Raw genomic sequence first — 18,667 nt, forward strand, 5'->3', positions numbered from 1 at the left:
CTTTCTTCCTCTGTCGATAGCCGACAACTCTGAGTGGTAGGACCCAGACATCAAAGAGAAGCATTAAGAACCTGAGTTAGCAGATGACCTTGCAGATGAACTGGTTCAATCTCTCAGGCACATATGCATTGGAGAGGGAAGAAGCCTGTCCAAATCTCCCTGTTCTGTAAAAGAAACATGAAATGTAAGATGTGGAATACTTATGGCTGTGTCTTCAAAAAGAATTACTGACATGGTATTAAAAAGTTAATAAAGCTGTGCGTGTGCATCATTATATGAGGCAAGTGGAGTCCCCAAAAAGAGATTATAGGCAGATGGGTTTTAAATCTTGGCATTCTTCTTTGAAAACACTTTAATATTTTTGCACAATAAACATATATAAAGGAAGCTCAAGGAAAGCTTCTGGTTCTCTGCTCCTACAGGGTCTATTTCTTAAAGCTGGTATAGTCTACTAGCTCATTTCTCTTGGAGGCTAGATTTAAAAAGAAAAAAAAAAAAAAAGGAAAGGAGGAAGAAAAGAAAATCATAGGATCAGCTCTCCCTAAAATCCACAAAAGATAGACTGATGAAATTCAATATTCTAAGCAGAGTGCCAGGTCTCCCTGAGTACAGGTTACATGAGGAAAAGATCCAAATGCAGGTGTGCTTTCTGCTGTAAGGGTGTTCATCCATAGTACTTTAGATATAGGTATCTATCTACCTACCTACGCACACATACACGCACACATGCGCGTGCACACATGCACACACAGAATTACAGGACAGATTACTGCAGGAACATGGTTTTAGGCCTGAGAAACAAACTAACCCAACTATGTGAGGTTTATAATCTGCTAACTTAGAAAATTTAGGTCATGCAACAACCTCAAGTGAAATTTTAAGAAGGAAGATAAGGCATTCCAATTTTACCACAGGTCAAAATACTTTGTCATTAAAAAAAAAAAAAAAAAAGATTTGAAATCAGGTAACTCAGATTACAAATCTGGCTTCTGGAGCCTGGACACAACCTCTCTGAGCCCACTTCCTCTTGGGTAAAATGGAGAGGGATGGAGAGGGGAGGAGGAGACGGTACCTAGCTCACCACAGTTGTTGACAGGATCATTTGAATAATCTAAGTAAAATAACATTTACAGAAGCCTAAGAAAGTATTTTACTGAAGTATAGACATATGTAACTTTTACAGAAGTCAAATAATGTAACTCAGTTGGCCTTCTGAAATGTAAAGCATTCTATAAAATCTTTGTTGAATTTTGAGCTCTACTGAAGTCTTTCCGGCGCTAATATCCATAAAGACTGTATCTGTAACATTTCACCTGCCTGCAGGTAATAATTTTTAAAAGGCCAGGAGATGAAAGTTTGAGATAAGGGAAAATAACTTGAAAGGCTAAGATTTGCCATATAGCACTTTCAGGGCAAAAACACAAAACACACCTTCTTGGGGAAAGAACAGGACCTGCAATAAAATTAAACTCCGTTGCCAAAGACCAGGCTTGTCACATTATTTGCCCTTGTGACATGGAAAGAACAAAAGAGCAAGGGTCATAAGTGCAAAAGCACCTGGCTAAGTCACAATGTTTCATTTTTCATTAAAAACAACACATGAGAACATAATTCTTATTATAAAAAAAGTGTACACAGGGTTAAACACTTTATATAATTCTTTCATGTGCACTGCCTTAAAATAGAAGTTGCCCACATGTGGTTAAGCTATTATGTCTAGAAACATCATTTTAAACAAAACTAAACTATGTATTAGCACAACATTAAAACTGTACATTTCAACTTGGCCTTCTCTCCTGAACTGCCATGCATATAATATAGTTGGGGGGGGGGGGTGGAGGGTGGAATTTGAGGGAGGAAAATAAAATGATGCTATAGGCTAATCTCAACTTGTCAAACACCTCCCCAGAAGGATCTGCATGAACTTGAAGTCAAAATCAGCAATGTTCATACTGAATTCTTCTTCCTCTTAAAAACCTTTTTTTGCTGGGGTGCCTAGCTGGCCTAGTTGGTAGAGCATGTTACTCTTGATCTCAGGGTTCTGAGTTTAAGTCCCACACTGGGCATAGAGCCTGCTTTGGGGGGAAAAAAAAAATCTTCCTTTGCTTTTCACATTTTAATTAACAGATTTGTATCCTCTGAGATGCTTGATTTAAAATTTTAAAAATTTAAAATATTTCTCCCCACCCAAATCTCCAATTAAATCTAGTTGGCAGATTTTATATACTCCGTGTCTAGGAGCTACATACATTCTACGTAACCCACCAACAACCGAGACAGCCTTTACTCCCCTGCAATCCTTCCTTGCAGTGCCATTCCCTTTCTCCTGGATTATTACGATGCTCCAATTTGACAAGCAACTTGCCTCTCCACCTCAACTTATTCCTCCTTTGCCAACTAATTAATTTGCCCAAATCCCAGACTGACCACAGCCTTTCTTTAAAACCTACTGTTCATGCAGGAAAAAACTGTCTAGCTGTCCAAGAATTTTGAGCCACACACAGTACATCTCTTCTCTAACATTCCAGCTCTACCTTCCACTTCTGCATGCTCAATGCTTTATGATGCTTCCTCTTTGCCATCTGAAGCATTCTTCCATAGATCTACCTGCAGGAATTCCACTCTCCGGACCCGAACTACCATTTCTCTACCAAGACTGAGTGCTCAAAAGCCTCCATTCATAATCACCTTTTCTTCTAAAGGAGACTTTGGATTTTTCATGGCACTTGATAGAGTCTGCTTAGCTTAACTCTAGCATCCTATAATCTCCTGAAAGTAGAGACTGTTTTATTCATCTTTTACCTATCAGACAGTATCTAGTACAATGTCTTGCACATGAACTGCCTTGAATAGGATCCAGACAAGTTGAAAATGATATACATAGGTATTTGGAAATTTCATGCTTTCAAATTTACCCTGCATATAATCAATTATTCATATTATAATTATTCATATACATTAATACTACATTAATGATTAAATCTAATAACTGAGATAACTAAGTCAACATCAACTTATATTTCCTATCAGAGCTTCTGACAATGAAATAACACTAAAAAGACAATTATAAATGGGCATAAAGGTACTTGAATTTCTGTCAAGAGGTAAAGTAGCTCAATAGTTCTGTTACCATCATCACTACCAATACTCAAAAATGAAAGACAAAATCAGATTTGCTATCATGCACTAATTCCTTCGGTAGATATTTAATGGGGACCTGTTCAAGCAAGACGTTGAATCCAATCAGGTCCCTAAATTCAAACGTAACTAAGAAGAAAGACGAGAGAGCACACATAGTACAAATAGGACTTAGAACCTGGTATCAACATTCTCAGTTACTTAGAATCAACCTCAGCCATGTTTGGCTCCTCCCTCTTCTAACACCCAAAATAGTGGGTTGCCCGTAGTCACGTTCATGCCCTACTTGCTCCTTCTCTACTTAAATGGAATCAGACTAGGTCTTCTAGCTGTTACGTGGTTGACAGGGAAAAATCCCCTTAAAGGGGATCTTCATTTCAATCCCTTTCTCAAAAATCTTTAATTCTCTCATTCAACCAAACATTATTTATTGAATGTCTACTGTGTATCAGACAGTAAAGATAAAGAAGCACAGGAAGACTTGTCCTTGGCTTCACTTACAGTGCCTAAAGTCTCTTGAATAAAGTACAATTCCTCAGTTCAGCATTTGAGGGTCTCTGGTTTCTGAAATTAACCAACTTCTCAGATGCCCCTTCCATCATTTGTTCCAAAACAATGTACTCTTCAATGCTCGTGGCCATTTCTACCTACAGGATTTTCTTCATATGGACCTTTCTCTCCTGGAAAGCTCTTCCTATTCTTGTAGGTCCAAATCCTTTTTTTAACTTCAGTACTCAGCTGAAATGCTTCTTCCATAAACCATTCCCCAATTTTTATTTTTTATTTTTTTTTAAATGAATGAGAGGTACCTGGGTGGCTCAGTCAGTTCAGGGTCTCACTTTGGCTCAGGACATGATGCCAGGGTCCTGGGATTGAGCACCACGTCCAGCTCTCTGCTCAGCAGGGAGTCTACTTCTCCCTCTCCCACACCCGCCTGCTTGTGCTTTCTCTCCTTCTCTCAAATAAATAAATAAATAAAATCTTAAAAATAAGTAAATAATTTAATGAATGAATAACCTCTGTAGGCCTTGCTACATAATACCATCTTTTTCCCCACTAGGTAGCTCTCAAAAAGATGAGGGTAAATTCTCTCATAAAATCTAGAATTTACAAATTTGGGCAGTAGGAAAAGTTGCCTATAACGGCAAATGGCACCAGTTAAAAACAAACTTTCTAAGGAGGCTGAGGGAAATGGACCTTGAAGGCTACATCTCTAGAGTACAGTTCAAACTGCTCTTTTCATAGCTGAGCAAACTGTGGACCAAGAAGATCGGGTGAACTTCCTAGGATCACATGGCCAAATAGCAAAGCAAAGGTCCATTTGGCTCTAGGACTATTCTGCAATGATATAACCTGCATCACAACTGTCCTTAAACCCAAAGGAAAACAGTCTTCACTGCTTATTTCTTTTCCATGAGGGTCAAGAATGAAACGATTTTAAAAATTAAAAATTTCAAAAGAGGCTTGCCTCCTTTTCAAAATGAAAGAAGGCTCATGTCTGAGTTCAGCTTTTAAACAAACAAACAAACAAACAAACAAACAAACAAAGGCAAACACAAACTTTGACCTGAAGCTAGCAAGTCCCTAAAGAATCCAGTTTAGGAATTTGAACATTATGGGTCAGCATGTTAACCATCAAAATTAAAATTAAAAACAACTCTCTAAGTAACTTATTTCTGGCTCCTGTGGTGTCAAGAATACTAGAAACTTAATATGTGAACACAGAAATTTGCACATGTAAATCATACCACAAGATATACAACCCAACCTACATGGAAAAAGACTTACTCAGCTGCCTGCACTCCTTTCCAGGCAGCTATTAACATGAACATTAACTTTTTAAGAGAAGCGGTCTAGTAGAACACAGCATAAAGTTTGAAGAGTGATAATCTGGCATCCTCCAATCTAAATGTGAGTGTTAATAAAAATATAACTTCAGTAGTAGGTTTTGCCGCTGTTTTCTATCCTTTCTCTAAGAGTGTGTGATGGTGAATTTTATGTGTCAATTTGGCTGGCCAAGGTATACCCAGATATTTGGTCAGCCATTATTCTGGAGGTTTCTGTGAAGGGATTTTTGGGATGAGATCAACATTTAAGTCAGTGGACTCGTGGGTCCAATTAGTTGAAGGCCCTAATAGAATAAAGACTGACCTCCCCACACAAGAAAGAATTGTCAGCAGACAAACTACAACTCTTCCTGGGCTTCCAGACTGCTGGGCTACCCTACAGATTTTGGATTTGTTCTGCATCATCACATGAGCCAATTCTTTAAAATAAATCTCCTTCTCCTTCACTTTCACAGAGCTCCCCCTCCTATTGGTTCTGTTTCTCTGGAGAACCCTGACTAACACAGGGTTCTAACAGTGGTTATTCATGAAAAATGCCATCCGGAGCCTTACATCAGAACCTATGCTGGTTGCTTTGTCTATAGCACAATACCAACAAATAGGTTTTGTGCTAAGGCCTAACTCTTAAATCATATTGTTCTACTGGGTGGCAGCCAAATGCATTACATTTGGGTTCTCAGGAAATGAGAGGAGTCCTCCCCACCTTCCCCAGCGACTACATCAATCTCAGTAGATGCTCCATCTCAAAGAGCTCCTTGAAAAATAGCAGGAATCTAATCTGACAACGTTTCACAGAGTTTCTTCTGTGAAGTCAGTGAAGCTTTTTAAGTCTGCCCTGATGGGTAGAAGAGAATTCTCTATAGAGCTGAAGTCTAGCCTCAGGTGGCTGGCTTCTGAGGGGGTTGAAAACAATTGCTTACTTACTCCAGCTCCACCAGAGTGTCACTTTGCTCATCCTAAACCTGGTCTAGATGCCTTCAATTCCCACCACAATGAACCAATTCACAAGCATAAACTGAGTAAGGACAACAGCTCTGAACCCTATCTTGGAGCCACAGATGAAAATAAAAATCTAAGTGTATCTTCCCAGCATTTTCTTTTTTTTTTTTTTTAACATTTATTTATTCATTTATTTATGATAGACAGAGAGAGAGAGAGAGAGGCAGAGACACAGGAGGAGGGAGAAGCAGGCTCTATGCAGGGAGCCTGACGTGGGACTCGATCCCAGGACTCCAGGATCGCGCCCTGGGCCAAAGGCAGGCGCCAAACCGCTGAGCCACCCAGGGATCCCCCAGCATTTTCTTCCTAGTTTATTGTCACATTGTTCCCTCCTTAAAAAAAGGAAAAAAAAAAAAAGAAAAGAAAAGAAAAGAAAAAAAAAGACATAAAAATAAAAATAAAAAAATAAGAATGCCACCAGGAGGCAGGAATACCTCCAGAAGAGACTGAAGAAGGGAGGAGAGAAGTGGATTAAAAGACGTGGAAGATAAATTATTGATTGGTTTGTATAAAAGCCAAGGGTTAGTGAGCCCTGCTGAGTAAGCAATAGGTTCAGAGGTGCTCAACAGAACCCTATCTCTGTAGCAAGCCAGGTATTGGACAGATGTTCTTAATGTTATACATGGAGGAGCTGTATTCTTTAAACTTGACAGAGTAAGTATGGACATTTTGTTAAGTCAAACTTATTAGTATTATACAGTCCTCTTAGACCAGGAGTTTCAAACTCACACATTGGTGTGGGCCAAGCAGGTGATCAAAGTCAGGGGAACAGGTTGGTTGGGTGTAATCCACAGGGACTAGTGGTTAAGTCACTGTGTGCAAGGGAGAATGTGGGTCCTGCCCTCAAAGGGGATCAATGCTTCATGCAAGCTGATTGCTGCCCAGTTAGAATATGGACCTACTATTGCCAGATCTTCTGATTTTAAAGACAGAAACTTGGATTTTTAAAATGTGTAATCTCCCAAAATTTAAATGTTGGCAAGAGATTTAAAAACTTATAAATTTAAAAACCTTTAAAACATCTTGTGGGGCCAAGATAAACACATCTGTAGCTCAGATATAGTTCCTGAGCATAATTCTCTGTGTCTTTGTACTCATCGTGGAAGAGTTCAGTCTCTCATGCGCCCTCATCGGCGACCCAACATGAAACAAGGGGAGCTGTTAATTATATGAGTAAATGAACTGGTTCTCAAAATTAATGTTATTTTAAGTGATAGCCCTGAAAATGAGTTTGTCTTAGATTAAGCTGTAATCGAATTTTTTTTCCATCTTAGAGGAGGTTAATTCTTCAGATCATTCCTTCAGCAAACATTGACAAAGTACCTAATCTCCATGCAGGGCCTTGTACAAAATAATGAACTTGTAGGACTCTCGAGTAGGAAAGAGTTGAATGGTCTGAGAAGTATCAAAATCATTTGAAAAATCAATTTTCTGCTGCTCTGCAGGTTCTATCGTTGTCATCATAGTATAAATCTTCAGAATCTATAATGGGACTATTTATTTATTTATTTATTTATTTATTTATTTATTAATTAATGGGACATTTTAAAGCCCTTCTCTCTTCAGAACTGGGCATTTTATTGAAATATGCATTATCAACCTTTGTGAGAAAAAAATAAATGAATTATAAATCAGTAAAAATGAAATTCTAGGCTTGAAACAGCAACTGAGTATTAGCCATTGGTAAAATTAGTTGTAAAAATATTGTCCTAGGACTAACTCATCTTTGATGCCGTTAGAGAAGCAGCAAGGTCTATAGGCCATAGACAGGCACTTAAAATGTTAGTAACAAACAGCTTGAGCGCGAGTAGGCCAGTGCTAGGTGTAAAACATGTTTACCGAGCTCAGATGTTTAAGAATGGATAAGATCCAGATCTAAGAGTGGAGGTACCCTATCTCAAGTTAATTGCTTGTATTTCATATAATGGCAGTATTAATACGGATTTCCATGTGGCTAGATACATGCCATGGGCATCAAGAGTCTGCCTTAGAAAACTGTAAAATCTCACAATTCGGAAGGATTTTAGCAATGATCTTGAGCCCATTTTTCATTAACTTTAATCATTACCTTCTATTACCTTTAAGATTTTAATCACATTCACTTAATATTTTCATTTAGGTTAACTCAATTTTTAAGCACATATATTTTAAAAAGAAATTTTGTTATTGCCCTAAGAGAAAAAAAAAGTATATCTCCTGACATAGAGGATAACATCCACAGGTATCAAATAAAGAAGCTACAATCTAAAAACAGCTCCCTACAGTGACCCTGTAAGGTATGTACTATCCTTATTTCTCAGCTCACTGATGAGGACATTGAGGCTCAGAATGAAGTGACTCTCCAGGGTCAACTTATGAGTGAAAGAGGTAAAATTCAGAACCAAATCTGCCTACCAATAACAAAATTGTTCTTAGTTATGTCCTCAAATTGCTTCCCAAGCCTGGGAGTTCTTCCTTTCTGCACTTAACTCCAACATGAACTCAGAGATTCAAAAGGTAGACGTTTTTGGAGGGATTGGAATATACACTAAAAATGTGTTCAGTAAGATACCAAAACAGAAAGCGTTGAGAAAAGCATTGTATAAAGGACTGTAACAAAGGCAGCGAAGGATTCTCATCCTGGCTCACCCCCAAAACTATTAGCTCTTTCCATTTTTGAATTTTCATAAAAAAGGTGAGATAGAGTCTCATAATTCTATAAAGTGTTTGTGTTCAGCCAATTGCTACAAAAACATCAGCTACAAAATTCCTAAACAGGTGTCCCTGGTCAGTGAGCTCATCACGAGCCAGGAAGACTCTAAGAGAAGGGTAGTTACACCTTGCCGCTCCCTGTTGCCAACAGTTTTTATCAGTTATCTCTTTAATATGCCACCAGAGGAAACTTGTTTTTTACTCATCTGTAAATCTTCTGATTACCCAGCTTCATCGTCAGAACTGCCCTGGTTTTATGAGCTTCACTCTAAATGGAGGTTGGTTCTGTCAACAATGCCTAGTGAGGAGATAAGATTGCATTGCATCTCTACAGTGTCTCTATGCAACATTCAGTACCAACCACCTACTAACCTGCTTACTCAGCATGTATCCTACTAGGAGGACAACTGAAGTCTCTTGGATAATAAACTGAATTCTCATTTCTAAATGAGAAATTCTGGGAGGGAAGACACTACACTTTATGTTATACTATATTCACCAAAAGGTAGACCATTCAATTTTGCCAAATACCTGCATGGCCTGCATCTCTGACCTCAATCCTTATCTCAGTATATTCAAAATGGAAATCGAGGTCTTACCCCAAAAAACACTTTGATGTGAGTCCTCTCAAACTTTTAGAGTGTGTGTGCACACGTGCGTGTGTAGGTATGTATGGCCATTTTCACAAGTCAGCAAATACTCTTCTTTTATAGTCTGGCTGTATCTTATCATCTCATGTTTATGGATGTGATACAATCTCCTTGACTAATTCCCTATTATTAGAAATTTAAGGTAATGACAACATTTTCTATTCTAAATGGCACTGCCATGACTTTCTTTACAAGCTTCTCTTTATAAACGTGTCTTATTATTTTATTGTGATATTCCCCCAAATGATCAGATCAAATAACATATATGCTTCTAAAGTTCACAGAATCTTTTGTGATGCCAACCACCTGGTACATTTCTCTGCTTTGAAGAACTATAGTACCTCTGTGTCATATTTTGCACTATTATGTTCAGTATTTGCCTTCCATCCTCAAAGTTTGAATTTGTTGAGAGTAGATGTCCCCTTAACTCATTTTTTTTTTTTTTTTAAGATTTATTTATTCATGAGACACACACAGAGAGAGAGGCAGAGACACAGGCAGGGAGAGAAGCAGGCTCCATGCAGGGAGCCCAATGCGGGACTCGATCCCGGGTCTCCAGGATCACACCCTGGGCGGAAGGTGGCGCGAAACTGCTGAGCCCCTGGGGCTGCCCTACTCAATTCAGATTTTGACAAGAAGTAATTAAATACAATCTAGATGCTGGGGTAAAAATGGATGAGGTGTAATCCCTGCCCAGAACAGCAGGGGAGGCAGAGTCACCACCAACAACCCCTGATACATTAAGTTCTACACCAAAATAGAGAAGTTTTAAACTTCTTGTGGGAACAGAGATGAGGGAGCACTGAATCCCTCCGGGGATAAAGGGAAAGAAGGGGGAGGGTGGGTATTAGGAAGCTATGGAAGAGAGGCAAATTGTTGAGTTATTTCTTGAAACATTAATAGAAATTCACAAGGTGGATCAGTAATGGGATGAAGACATACAGGATAGATTTTCAAGTACAGGCAATTCAAGATTGTTGTTTCAACTAGAGCAACAGTTCCACTTATGAATTTATGGAAACCTATCTTCTACGGCAGGGGTTTTCACCCTCTGCGCTACTGACATTGTGAACCAGTAACCATTGGGGGGGGGGGTCTGTCCTGTGCACCCCAGGATGTGGCATGGCATCCCTAACCTCTCCTCACTAGATGCCAGTAACAACTCTTCCTACCTCCCAATTAGGACAGTTGAAAGTATTTCCAGACATTGCCAAATGTCCAAGGGAACGGGGATAAGGTGGAAATCACCCCCTGTTGAGAACCACTGTTTTAAGCATACTTCTAGCTCTAAGGATTTCTCCTAATGTGGGATCCCTGGGTGGCGCAGCGGTTTGGCGCCTGCCTTTGGCCCAGGGCGTGATCCTGGAGACCCGGGATCGAATCCCACGTCGGGCTCCTGGTGCATGGAGCCTGCTTCTCCCTCTGCCTGTGTCTCTGCCTCTCTCTCTCTGTGTGACTATCATAAATAAATAAATAAAATCTTTAAAAAAAAAAAAAAGGATTTCTCCTAATGTATCTATCTACACACACACACACACACACACAAGCTCTTCTCCTTGTTCTGAAAACAGTTTTTTCTTTGGTTCAAAACCCAACTAGGCCTTCATTCTCTTTTTAGGTAAGAGAGAAATTGTCAAAAATGTTAAGTTACTGATGCCCCAACTACAAAAAAAAAAAAAGACATCTTCTTTGATTACATCTAGTAAAAAATGAGATGGTCACTATGATAGGGAGGTGTGTGTATATGTATATACACACACTTGTATGTTTGTATACATACACTCTTATATGTATATACATATACACACATATACATTAGGGTTAATATTTTTTCAGAAAATTACAAAGTATTTTTCACATGTGATCTCACTAAATGCTCACAACACCCTGTGAACTATTTATTATTGTTCCCACTCTAGAGATGAAGACAGAGTGGCTAAATCATCAAATATTCAAGACCACGTGAGTATCAGGGAGGATGCCTATCCAGATAGGCTCATTCTACACTGTATCCATTTTTCGCATTTAGTTAGTTAACAACTAGGAGGAGCTTCTTTAGGCTGCTGATAGAGTAAACCAGGAAGAAAGGCTCATCGTAGTGTCACACAGAGAATAAAAGACCTTAAGGATGCCCTGCTATTTACACAGCCCACCAAGAAACTATAGTAAGTTAAAAAAAAAAAAAAATGCTTCTGGGAGCAAAACATTTAACCACTAAACACTATGTTGCATCCATCCTGTGCAAGGCTTTAAGAGCACTTACCGTGCAAAAAGAGGAGTAATACATACTAATTATGAGAACATTGACACTCAGTTTTTAAAAGTACGTTAACAGCTTTTAGTTACTCAAAATAGTCCTAGAAAATTGGTATAGTAAAGTGTATTATCCACCGATAGAAAAATGCACAAAAATAAGGTCACTGAGCCTGTTTCAAGACTAAGTAAAAATTAAGTTCTTAAAAAAAAAAAATAAGTTCTTTGTACCTTGAGGGAAGTATTCTTTCCACTACCAACAATTTCCAGCATCACATGACCCTACACCCTCCAGATATACATATCACTAGGCTAATAAATAAAAAAAAGCCTTAACTATGCAGATACTGATGCTGTTGCAGTATTATCTGAAGCCGTATTTCCCAGTAGTGTAGTTGCTATCTTTAAAACTACCAAGCATGAAGTGGGAATTTTTACTACTCTCTCCAAAGACAAAATGCGCTCCCTTAAATTAGGCAAACTGCCAGAATCAGTGAGACTATTTTATTCATGACCCACTAGTTGAAACATGACAAAATGTTCACAATTTTCTTAGCTTAACTTAACTTTGCACTCAACTAATATCTGATACTTTCGAACCTGGATGCTGACCTTGACAAAAGTGAGTGGGGAGGGCCTAGGAATTTCCTAGATATAGAATGTTGAGTTCCACTTCTTGAAAAATTACTTGTCTATGTAAAGACAAAGGGCTTATTTAAGATAGAAGTACCATACACTTTGCAATAAACAAGCAAAGGCATCTGAATATGAATGGAAAGCAACTCAGTTCCTAGTTTAAACAACGAGAAAAAATATTTTTCAAGCCTTACTCCATCATGGAAGGTGGGATAGTACAGCAGTCTTGAATCGCAGTTAGAGGAGAGGTTAGGTGAGCCGTATAGGAAGCTTCTACAACTTGCTTGTTCCGGTTGACCACATCCAAATAACGGTTGAACTTCTCTCGGATTTTTTTGGCTAGCTGGGAGACAAACAGTAAGCAAAATAAATCAAAAGTCCACCACAATAACCCATCGTGTTTTTTTCTAACAGCTCATTAATCTGTATCACAGGCTGCATGTATTAAAAACCTCAGGTGAAACACACAACATACACCCAAAGCTCATTCTACTGTGTGAGTTGAGATAAAAACTGCAAAATGCCCAGGATAGTCAGACAACAATAAAACGGTATCTGCGGTCTCTTAATAGCTAATGATGCATTAAGAACTTCTCACATGTATGAATAATACTGATCCATAAAATGCCTTGCCAGATAAAGAAAAACAGAGTCTATTGATATTATTGTCAGCAGGATGGCAACAGGGCTTACAAAGCAACAATAGTCATTGTAAGAAAACAACTCACTATTTATGGTTCTGGATTCACATAGATTTTCAAGGGAAAAATACACGAAGAAGGGAAATGAGATCCAGAATCTTCTGCTACACAACTCCAGGCAGGGGGCACCATCACAGACCTCCACGTGAATGGCAAATCCCTGGCCTTGTACAATATAGACATCCACATAAAGCAAAATATGTAGTTAAAAATATACTCATGTTTGGTCTGTTACACCTTTAAGATGGACAAATGTCTTTCTTAACTGCTGCAAACAGAACACTTCATCATAATTTACTTTCATGTGGGAATAACAAAAGCAAATTGATAAGCACACTGCTTTTTCCTCCATTGTTGCCATCAAATATCACAGCTTAATTACAGATCTCCAAGGAAAACAGTGTTGTTTTTCTTTCCCTTAAACAAAATGTTACCCAAATGAAATGACTGATAGAATTATAGCTAATTGGTTTTGTAGAGCTATTCATTATCAGTACACTAGAGGAGAACTAATCATCTCCTCTGGGTCATGCAACTCACACGATCCAATAGCTCACAGGCTGAGAACATGAAGCCAAAGTGGGTTATCTTCATTTGTTATTTTCAAGACAACTCCAAAATCTGATTTTGTTTGTTCCCATTGATGTTTGGGAGTTTTCAGAGTTTCACTTAAATAACTGAGGTTCTCAGCCTTCCTAAACAACACACAAACCATGAAGTTTAGAAAAATTTCTGGACATAGCAAGAGTATCAGAGTAACATTTAATTTGATAAAATGTTGTCCAAATTTGTTTTAGCATTTTCAGAGGAGGAACTGTGTGCCCTTCAAATTAACAAATCCACCTGCAATTCCAATCCCTGAACTAGAATTTATTATTTTTTAAAAATCATAGTGTTTTTCTCACTGAAGTCTTTACAATAAAATGTATAGACACAGTTTCCCATCTTAATTTAGACCGCTGATGATTTTGTAACCACTGGCCCTCCCCCTATCGCCACAGACATTTGTCAAAGTTTGGAGACAATTCTGGTTATTTAAAATTTGGTAAAAAGTACAACTGACATCTGATAGGTGGAGGCCAGGATGGTAAATAAAAATGTGCTCGGGAAATAGGCTGTATTTTTTAAACAGAAGTTTGCACTTATGTAACAATCCCTTTTTCCTGGATTCTTACATTCAATGGATAGTTGAGAATGAGAGTAACAGGTCCAGCTTAAAAACCTAAAGTATATTGTCATAGTGCCCTGCATTCCCTCTGTTGCATAACACACATTATGTTTTAATGCTGTTATCTATTTAATGTCTGTTACCCCCCTAGACTGGATGCTCTGTAAGGGCAGGTACTCCATATGTTGTTGTTCATTCCTAGATCTTCAGCACCTGCCTGGCACTGCAGGCAGATAATATTTAATGAATTAATAAAATGGGGGGGGAAACACCTCACCCCAGAGACTCTTGGTCTAAGGATCTTTTGGTCTAAGGATCAACATCCTCTTTAAAAATGTGGAATACTTATTTAAACACAACAACATGTATTCTAGAAAGTCCATCAAGAAGAGCAAGTTCTATCTTTTCTCCTTAGGTTTTAGTATATGTGCTGCCGAAGCGAGCACTCTCCTTAGGTTTTGAAGTAATAAATATCATTAGTTTTCTACCTGTAATATCAAGAGTATAGCCCTTCCTTGCTCTTGGGAACAAATGTTCTGTAACAGTATAAAGATAAAATATAAAAAATAAAAAATAAAAAAATAAAGATAAAATATGCTTGAAATAACTGAAATTCTAAGTAATAGCTTTACAAACTCACTTCAAAATGAAAATGGAATTTGCAACCATTTGTCTCTCTCTCTTTCACATGAATAAACACACAAAAACATCTGAGAAATACCCAGTGTTTCTTTTATACATTTGGAGAATTCTAACTTAAAGTCAGAATCTAGTTAATCATGATATTCTAATTTTGCTCACTGTCCATTTCTGTATGAGCTAAGAATGATTCTTACATTTTTAAATGTCTTATTTTAAAAGGTATTTTTGTGGTTCTAATAACTGCAGGAAAGTCAAATTTCATTGTTTATAAAGTTTTACTGAAACAGTCATTGGTTTACCTAATTGTTGATGGTTGCTTTCATTCTGCAGTGATAGTGTTAAGTAGTTGCAAGAGACTATATGGCTTATTTTGCTATAGGTAGAAGTAAGAAGCCCTAACATGTCCCAAAATAGAGCCATAATCGAGTAGTTTTATAAAAATTTGCTGCAATTTTTTTTTTTAACACTCCCTCCATCCTGACAAATGGGGTCTGTGTTCCCTCTCCACCCATTCCTTCAAATCTGAGAAGGGTTATGATGGCTTCTACCAGTCAACTACAGAGAAACTGACACTATGTAACTTCTGAGGCTAGGTCATAAAGGGCCATGCAGTTTTCACAGGTCTCTCTTGGAATGCTCTCAGCTACCACACTGAATGAAGTCCAAGACACATGGAGAAGCCACAGCTAAATGCTTGGTTGGCAACTCCAGCTGCTCAAGTCTTCAAGTCATCTCAACCCAGATTCTTAGTAGGCATCACGAAGCCTCCAGATAAGTCTCCCCTGAAGAAGTCCCAGACATCCTGGAATGGAAATAAGCCATCCTTGCTAAGCCTGGCCTGAGCTCCTGACCCGTAGAATACGCAAGCACGAAGAAATTATTGTTTATGCCACTGAGTTTGGGGTATTTTCTTTATGCATCAATAAGTAACTCGAACAACCAAGATAGGATGAATTCCAACCCTAGATAAACATATTGAAGCTGCGTTATTCAAAGCTGCTCAGATCTAGGTACTACCATCTACATCATCAGAATTTATCAAAACTGTAGCCTGTGGATCGGAAACCTGTTGTGAAGACATCTCAAGGTTCTTCACAAAATTATAATAGTTATTATATAGTGGTGCTTATCGCATGCTACACATTTAAAAATATGATAAATCACACAATCTGACGAAACTCCCATCAATATAATTAGCCAAGGCAGAGCCAGGGCATAAAGCCCCCCGTTACTGAGCTGAGAGTTGAACTAAGGGGTTCCCTGAAGGGGGAGGGGGAGGACAGGAGTTGAGCCAGGCCAGAAGTAGCAGGCCGGAGCAAGCTGGCCACATCTGCCTTCAGCCTCCTAGTTAGGACAGGTCTCGAGCTGCGATGTTCATCACTGGAGGCAGCGACCTGCATACAGAACCCAAACACACATGACAATTAACAGAAGGTCTCAAATGCCAGATCCTTCCACTCTGGATTCACACCTCTCAGTCGGAAACTCCTGTCTTTCATGTAATGATATCTCATCTTGTCTTATTAAAAAAATATATAATAGCCAACATTTGTTGAATTTTAACTACGTGCAAGGCACTGTTCTAAGCACTTCACAAACATATTAATTTAATCTTTCAAAGAACCCTGTAAGGTACACATTTCCATTCCTCCCCATCCCTCCACCCCGCCCCCCGCACACCCCCCATCCCCTCTGCCCCCCACCAAAACAGACACTAAATAAAGGTTTGGCAACTCGCTCAAAGTTACAAAGATAGTAAGTGGTAGAGCTGACACCCAAACCCAGTAGTATTCTAACTTCAGAGACTCAGCTTCAACCTCTATGCAATATTGTTTCTCCCTGTAAGAAACACAGCCCAACAATTCCCTCCTCCCATTTCTTTTCAAACCCATCTTAACAAATGCTGTGAAATTCTTGGCAGAGTACCATAAGCCACACACAGTCTCATTACTTTATAATAATTAGACTTCTAAAAATACATTTAGAATTCTACATAATTCCTATGAAAATCAAGGTTTTGAGGAGTTTTAGAATTGAATTCTATCACGGATTTAAAAAAAGAAAAAAAAAAAAAAAGGAGGGAGGGGATAGGGCCAAATTTGAAATAATGTATTCTCCAAAAACAATACTCTTGCTGGACTACTGTGGTCTAAGTTACACCAAACTAACTTAAATTGATCCAATTACTCCAGGGTGTTTAACTTTGCTCATAACCTGGAAAGAGAACAGCATGGATGCACTATTCCTTTAAGTGACTTTCATAATTTAATGTTCTCCTCTGGATTTTCATTCAATTAATTCATCTGCCATCATAGGGTAATAAGATGCAATTGTAATTCCCATTTTACAAGTGAAGAAACAGGCATGTGGAGGTTAAGAGTCCCTTGATTCCCATGTGGTTCTCTGGCCTCCCTTGACCCCACTGCCTGAGATGACCTCCCCATGCCCTTCTGACAAGGAATGTGATAGTGATTCACTATGGAAACCTCAACTCCTGCTCCACTGCAGGGTATTTCTCTCTCTCTAAAAGCAATCTCTTTCAGCATGCCAAGCAAATCCAGGTTGCTCGGCGGGCATAACAGAATCTATTAGAGTAAAGATAGCCCACAGAGAGATTAAATTCTGAATGTATCCGCTAAACTGAAGAGGACTGGCTACCAACACAGAACCTTCCAAGAGGCCAGACAGATTCTGGGTCTGTATCCTGCCATGATCCCTGCAGACAGGAGAAAACAAAGGACGTTCTTAACAAAAGCTACAGGTGGACCCACAATCCTCCTCAGTGTAATTAAAAACATTTTTCTTTCCACAGCTCAGCTTTCATCTTTTATCCTTCTTTATCCTCTCCCCTTCATCCCCTAAGGGGTTCCTGAATGCTGATGAGACTACGGGACTAAAACCATCTTGTCATCTTTTGGGTCAATTCTTTGGCTAGCCAACATCCAGCCATGGGTCAAATGATCAGTAGGTAGCACGCCGGTCCCCATGGGAACGGATTCTAATTTGTCATCATCTCCAGTGACAACGTTTCATCACAACATCAATGAATTTCTTTCTTGCTGAATTTCACTTCCCTTAATTTTCCCATAGACATTTCTGCCATTTGCATACTTCCCCAGAGCCCCCTTTTTTAAAGCTCTCTCTACCTTAGCTTTATAGTTCTAAAGACTGGGGGTGGGGCAGACACACAAAAAGGTAAAAGAAAACAAAAATGTAAAGGCAGAGTACACACTTTATTTATGTCTCTTTCCTAAAACTCCGGAAGGAGTTTTGAATGTTAAGGAAAGCTGCATTTAAAATGCATAACAATGAAGCTGACAGGCACCGACAGGAAAGGTACCCTAGGGGACTGAAGATTCATAGCAAAATTCCTATTGAGTGTAGAAGAGTTTAACATTTGACATTCAAAAACCTTTGTGCTGTGATAAGAATTTAATAGCTGATCCCCTTTCCCTCCAATCCCAGTCTTATTACTCAAGAATTATTATTTCCCCCAGCAGTTTCAAGATTTGGTTATTTAAATGTGACACAAATAATTTTAAGTATATGCAAGCACAAATGCTTACCATCTCTGAACATCACATCACTGCATTCCAAAGTTCAAGTAGAACACATTCTCATGTCTCAGGTTGCACACGGTAAACAGGATATATATACAATGCAGTACCTTTGCTATCTCTTGGTAATTATTTTTAGTAATTATTAACAGTTGCAATATTCTCTAAACAGCTCTCTCAATTATCGGCTAGAAATATTGAGCAACTGACTTCACTAGTCTCAGTTTTCTCATGAGTAAAATAGGAAGACTACCCCCTTTACAGGGGCTTATTGTGCTGTTCAAATGGTGAACATATAAAGCCCAAGAGAAGTACAAGGGATTATTCTTATTGTTCTAGCCCAGTCTCCATACCAGGAAATGCATGTGATAGTGATAGGAAAGTA

The 18,667-nt window shown here is 38.6% G+C and overlaps 1 protein-coding gene across 1 annotated transcript in view; it reads right to left on the reverse strand.

The window, feature by feature from the left end:
- The window catches only part of CACHD1 (cache domain containing 1), a 202,074-nt gene that overhangs the window by 85,069 nt on the left and 98,338 nt on the right, over nucleotides 1–18,667 (reverse strand). Inside the window, exon 3 of the mRNA XM_038538809.1 lies at nucleotides 12,409–12,557. Within this exon, the coding sequence (XP_038394737.1) occupies nucleotides 12,409–12,557 (149 nt within the window). The remainder of the gene's footprint in view (nucleotides 1–12,408; nucleotides 12,558–18,667) is intronic.

The sequence above is a fragment of the Canis lupus genome, chromosome 5 (assembly GCF_011100685.1).
Source record: "Canis lupus familiaris isolate Mischka breed German Shepherd chromosome 5, alternate assembly UU_Cfam_GSD_1.0, whole genome shotgun sequence".
Classification (NCBI taxonomy): domain Eukaryota; kingdom Metazoa; phylum Chordata; class Mammalia; order Carnivora; family Canidae; genus Canis; species Canis lupus.